This window comes from Poecilia latipinna, unplaced genomic scaffold (assembly GCF_001443285.1).
Source record: "Poecilia latipinna isolate Pla-1442-1.1 unplaced genomic scaffold, P_latipinna-1.0 Scaffold1884, whole genome shotgun sequence".
Lineage (NCBI taxonomy): Eukaryota > Metazoa > Chordata > Actinopteri > Cyprinodontiformes > Poeciliidae > Poecilia > Poecilia latipinna.
This window is the reverse complement of record NW_015114500.1, coordinates 34,880-41,062: the sequence shown is the minus strand read 5'-3', so window position 1 is coordinate 41,062 and position 6,183 is coordinate 34,880. Positions and strand designations below refer to the sequence as shown.

The following is a 6,183-nucleotide window of genomic DNA, read 5'->3' as shown; positions in this document are numbered from 1 at the left end:
GTGTGAACGCAGCCTTTGCGTCCATAGAGCCACTTTTATTTTCATTTCATCTACATAAACTCCTTAAAAACTGTTTTTGTTTAAAACTATTTTTTAAAAAACAGTTTTTTTATGTTCATCAAAAAGCAAGATGAACATTTCCAGAAAAGTTGTCATTTATAAAGAAGCTCTATTTTATTTCTGTTATTAGATTGTAAAAATAAAGATTCACATAAAACATAAAAAGAGGATTAATAGACTTTCTCCTTCAGGATGTTATTTATGGAAAATTATTTAAAAAGCAGGTAATTTCCCACTTAATGAGAAAATACAGATCTAAAAACAATATTTCTGGTACTTTAGCGTCATTCTTTAGTGGACATTCAATGTAACTATTCCTTGGAAAGTTGGAAAAACTCTGAAACCTCCATTTTATAATATGAATATTGTTATATTGAACAACATTAGTTATTTAGTCGAAGTTAAGAATAATTGTGGTTCAGATTCAAGACTCTGAGGTAATGTCATTCCAGAACTTTAATTTTCTTCTGACTGTCGTCGTTTTGTTGGTTTCCATATATGATTGGATTCACTATGACACAGAACCACCACTCTCCAAACAGTGACCCCATAGCCTGATGCTGCCACCACCATGCTTCACTGGGGGTCGGTGCCATCTTGGAAATGTGACCCAAAGTTCAGATTTGGTCTCGTCAGAACAGAGCACATCCAGAGTTACAGATTTAGCCCCTTAAAACTGGTTAAATTCTTCAAACTGTTTGGAAAATGTTCATCAAAATACAATTTGTAGATAAATATACACTGCTCGAAAAAATAAAGGGAACACTCAAATAACACATCCTAGATCTGAATGCATGAAATATTCTCATTGAATACTTTGTTCTGTACAAAGTTGAATGTGCCGACAACAAAATCACACAAAAATCATCAATGGAAATCAAATTTATTAACCAATGGAGGCCTGGATTTGGAGCCACACACAAAATTAAAGTGAAATGTTCCCTTTATTTTTTTGAGCAGTATATAAATATATTGTTTTTCTTTTACTGACAGATTTTATTTCTTTTTCTGTTTTTTTTTGTACATTTGTTGGACTTGTGTAACCTGAAGATGTTAAATATAGAGTCTTTAATTCTCAGAACGAGGCAGCTCTATTTTTTTTATCTTCGATGTTCCTCCAGCTTTTCTCTGCTCAAACTTAATCAGCTTTTAAGGATTAAACTCTGAAACTTTTGCCAGCTTTGAGGCTTTTATTTTGCTGCTTTGAGCTGAAAGAGTCTTCCTGTCTTACTTTAAGCAACGTTAATGTGTGTGAATGTTGAGGCTGATATAAAATCTGTATTTTGGGGGATTTTGGTGTCAAAATAAATATATTTTTTTTAACATAAAGTTGTTTGTTGTGGAGTTCTCACCTTGGTGCTAATTCTGTTGCACGACTCCAGATGAAAGCAAAGATTGTCGGTACTCTGAAGATGTCTCACTCTGGCCTTTTTCTTGACGTGTTTTAAATGTTTTTGAGCCGCAGCATCATGAAGCCCCAGAGGACCATGAGGTGAGACAACTGCTTCTTTACCTCACTGTGACTTCAAATGTTTAGTCATTTATTACAGGAAGAAGAAGAAAGTCAGTGGTGAAAACATGACGTGTAAAACTGCAGCTGTGTTTTTGCTCTTTCCTCATAAATCTTTCCTTAATGAATTTCCTCAGCAGATATCGCAGCGCAGTTTAATTTGTTTGTCAAGCAAAATCAAATCCCGAATAAGTCATAAATCTATATTTACTGTTTAGAATTATGAATTACAATTTATTTGTAGTTAAAATCCTGATTCATTAATGTAGCGAAATTTGAGAGAAACAAAAACTTAAACGAAACCAGTTTGTCATGGTAATAAAGTTTATGTTAATACCCAGCAGAGGGCGCTGTTGCATGGAGGGGACTGATGAAAACAAACTCCAGGAAATAAAAACTGAAACAACTTCAAATGTTATTTATATCAGTGTTATATCAGCATGGTTACCACTGCCTACTTTTAAAAACTGATAGTTAAACTGGCTTAGATTGTCCTGATCTACCTGTGCAGTCATGCTGCTGGAGGAAATGAAAACCACTCCTCATTCTCCTCCTACTCTCCAAGTTTGTGTTACTTACTGCTATTTTAACTGTTAACTTTATCTTTTTTTGTTAGTTTTTAACTTTTTATAGAAACTACACCTGGTCTGGTGTTCTGGTCACCTGTAACACCTTCCTGGAGGGCGGGGCTTTTATTGTGAAATACCTAACTAAATCAATTAATTAATCACTAATATTCTTAAATGCCCACTTACAGTTGTATTATTAAATTTTATTTTGATAAAAAGATGGGATTTAATCCTTTTCTGTTTAAAAACCTTATAGTTTACTAAACTTGGGGCCCTAAAGGCCCAAGTCCTTCTCTCTGATTGGTCCAAAGGTGCCTATTATTGTCTGGGAACATATTAGATATATTACATATAATATTACATATTAGATCAAAAATAAATAGAAGGGAAAAACTGAGTCTGATTGAACTGTAAGTTCCCTTCTTAAATGTGACATGTAAAATCAGTTACCCCAAAAATGCCGCATAACAGGCTGTAAGTAAAACCAGCTATAATTTAATCTGCTGTAAAACATTTTCCAGGGCCAGAGAAGCAGCTCAGACGCAGGGAAATGGAAGAAACTGGAATCAAGTGAACACTAGAACTGATGGAAACAAACTGTTCCAAGCAATCACTTTTTATGATTTATGATAATGTAAGAAAATGTGGATGGAAAGCAGCAAAAGGCCAAAAAACTAAGAAAGACCATCAGAAATCCTGGAGAACATGTTTACAGAGCCACAATAACAGATAACAGGAACGTCTGAGTGCTTGAATAAACACGTTTTAAAGATATGGGAGCTCAGCATAAATAACAGAATATGAGCCAAAGTTGATTCATATTTGATTTCCATAAAATACTCACATAAAATCGGACATTCTCCAATCATTTCCAAAACTCATGTTTCTGTAATTTCAGGTCTAAAAGTTGGATTTTATGTCTGGATTATATTTACTCTCAGATGATTGCTTCATGTTGCAGCTCAGGATCACATTAGTAATCCAGACACATGCAGGATATTAAACTGAGGCGAGGAAATATGACAGAGACCCATTCAGGCTGGAGACACTGCAGCTCTGTTGGCTGCAGGCCGTTTCAGTGGAGCAACGCGCTGACTGCATGAAACACACATTCTGCTGCTGTTTCCCAGCAACTCACTCACATCTCCAGAGATGAAACCTGCCTGAGCTCAGGCAGCCACAGCCTGAGGAAGAGGAGGAAAGTTTCAGAGAAAAGAGACACAAACGTGTTAAATATCGGCTTTATTTCCAGTTGGATCAGAGTTCAGTTCCAGCAGTGAAACACTCAGCAGATGATCTCCAAAGACTTGAAAACTGGGACTTAATCTCAGTTCAATCTGAAAAGAAGCAGAAACTACCTGGATGTTGTTGACACACCTGTGTGATCCAGAGCAGGAAAAATCCACAAGTTTTATTCCACTGATAATCAAGTCAGTGAGAACAGAGATGCCTTCCATTCCTGTTGTAATATTTATGAACAGCATGTCTGAGTTCATGTTTATCACTGACCTCTTTCATGCTACATGACTTCTGCAGGATATGTGACACTGTTGTCCTGAATTATGCAAGAGGTTTTCTTCCTCTGAAACCCAAAAGGCTCTTAATATTTTAATAAACAATCAATGCTGAGTCAGCAGTCCCTGTGTGTGATTTGATGTCACATCTATAAAACTTATTTTTTCTTGTTGTTCAGGCTTAAATTGTACTTTATTTATTAATATAAATCTATGTTTTATTAGCTATAAGCAGGAATAATCAAATGAATGTATCTGATTTACAAATTGCACTTTTTGAACTGAATTAATGATTACACTAACTGTTGTAATTTTACTGAGCTGGGACTCATCGGAAGGCACCGCGGCTGACCGCAGGACGTGACCCGGTTCGGGTCACTTGTCCAGACTGAGGACGAACGGTACCAGGGACCCGCGGGCCTCCGCAGGACCCGGAAGCACCTCCGACAGGAAGCCCTCGCGCTCCTCACGCACCTCGAACTGCAGCGCGTGGCCGCGGCTCACGCAGTAGATGCGGTCTCCCAGCACCGCACAGCGGAACGGCTGCGGGTTGTCCAGCGGGAAGCGCGCGCCGCCGAGCCACACCTTCACCAGCGTGTTGTACCTGTACACGCTCACGGCCGCGCGCTCCCGCTCCACGTCGAAGCGGTAGATGAGGCTGCGGTGCGCCACCATGTCGGCGGAGCGCCGCCGGCTCTCGTTGAACGGACACTCCTCCCACTCGTCGCGGCGGCTGTCGTATCGCAGCAGACGGTAGAAGAGCGAGCCGCCGGACACGAACAGCGCGCCGCCGCACGAAACAGCCTCATGCGCGACCGCAAAGGAGCCTTTGGGCAGCGGAGCCACGTGAGCCCACCTGTCCGCGCGCGGGTCGTAGCGCTCCACGGTGAACAGACACTCCCCCCCGATGGCGTACAGGTGTCCGTCCATGGAGACCAGCCGCAGCTGGCAGCGCGGCTGCGTCAGCGGGCGGACCCGGCTCCAGTGGCCGGTCCGCGGGTTGAAGCAGAACACCCGGTCCGACGCCGTGGAGCGGCCGTCCTGCGTCCCCATCCCGCCCGCCACGAACAGGTAGTTGTAGAGGGTGCACATCCCGGAGCCTTTAGCCGGGACTTCCTCCGGCAGGACCGTCAGCAGCTCCCAGCGCTGGGAGTCCGGGTGGAGGCAGAACACCCGGCGCGGGGCGGGGTCCTCCCGCTGCGGGCTCTGCGGGCGGCTGCTGTCCAGCACCTCGCAGGTCTCGGCCACCGCCAGCACCTTCCGCCCCTCCATCCTGCGGGCCAGGATGAGCTCCCTCTCCGCGGCGGTGAGCCGGCCGAACACGGCGGGGCTCCGCAGCACCTTCAGGTAGTGGTCGCTCATGAAGCCCAGCAGCCGCTGCTTGTCGCGCTCCGAGCCGCCGCGCTTCGCCTCTTCCAGCAGCTCGTAGCAGTTTTCCACGGTGATCTGCGGCGGGTTGTCGCTGCGGTCTGGACCCGGATGCTTCCCCTCGTCCGCTGCCATCTGGTCCATAGTTACCGGCTCGGTTCGATCGGGATCTTGTCAGGCCCAATTATCACCTTTTTGCTCAGATCCCCAGCAGTTGACGCCCTGCTCGCTGCGCTCTCATTCATTCACTCTGTTGCTTCAAGTTTCCCTCCTGTCCGCTTCTCCTCCATCTCCTCCGGGGCGCGGCGGCTGCAGCCGGGCTTCCCCTCCTCCGGTCTGGCTGCGGCTCTCCGTGTCTCCGGACACAAAGCCGGCCACTGACCGCTGGACTCTTCCTCCTCCTCTTCCTCCTCAGTCCGAGGCTCCAGACTGGACTCTGCGTCTACGCCCTGCAGGCGGAGCGGAACCCCGGCTGCTTGGTGGAACAATGGCTCTGCAGAACCTCCCAGAACTCACCGAGGAGGGATTACAGTTTTCACACAAAACAGCAGCGGCTGCAGAAAGTTCCGCTGGAAGAAATAAATATAAAAACCCCATAAATGGGTGATGGATTCTGAAATTAAACACAAACTGTTTGTTTCTGTGAACTATGTGAACCGAGTCGCTGTCCTTGGTGCTGAACCGGGATCAGATAATCCCAGAACCAGAACCAACAAACAATTCCGATAAATTACATGCAACTACATCGATATTAGGCAGAACCTCTAAAAATGAGATTCTGACTCAAATCAATCATTAATTCACTCTTTTTCTTAATTAAAAGGCTAATTCAGTATTTTTCCTGGATCTATTAATATGATTTCTGCACATTCAGGTTTCCAAACTGAAAAAACCGTGTAGGTCCAGGATTAGATGCCAAATCCGGTCAAACTGTTTCTGTGAGGCTGAATCAGATGTTCAGTCAGCAGGAGAATCTGTCTCCTCCAAAGCTTCTCCTTCAACAACCTGCAGTCCAATTAAAGCTAATGAGCTTTTTCTGTAAATCAATGAAAGTGGATGAGATGTTCCTCAAATGAAATGTCAGCGAATTTACTGCCGAACAGCTCCCCCTGCTGGATGGATGTCGAAATCACTCTGTTGGTTATAAAATCTTTTATAAATT

The 6,183-nt window shown here is 43.8% G+C and overlaps 2 protein-coding genes across 2 annotated transcripts in view; one reads left to right on the top strand and one right to left on the bottom strand.

Annotated features, from left to right (window-relative positions):
• Positions 1–1,556, top strand: part of LOC106934934 (C-C chemokine receptor type 6-like) — a 13,779-nt gene extending 12,223 nt beyond the window's left edge. Inside the window, exon 3 of the mRNA XM_015015108.1 lies at positions 1,526–1,556. Within this exon, the coding sequence (XP_014870594.1) occupies positions 1,526–1,556 (31 nt within the window). The remainder of the gene's footprint in view (positions 1–1,525) is intronic.
• Positions 1,557–3,277: 1,721 nt separating this feature from the next.
• On the bottom strand, positions 3,278–5,165 carry LOC106934933 (kelch repeat and BTB domain-containing protein 11-like). The gene is given in 2 exon segments (XM_015015107.1): positions 3,278–3,323; positions 4,006–5,165. Coding segments are annotated over 2 exon segments (1,206 nt in total).
• Between the last annotated feature and the right edge of the window lie 1,018 nt (positions 5,166–6,183).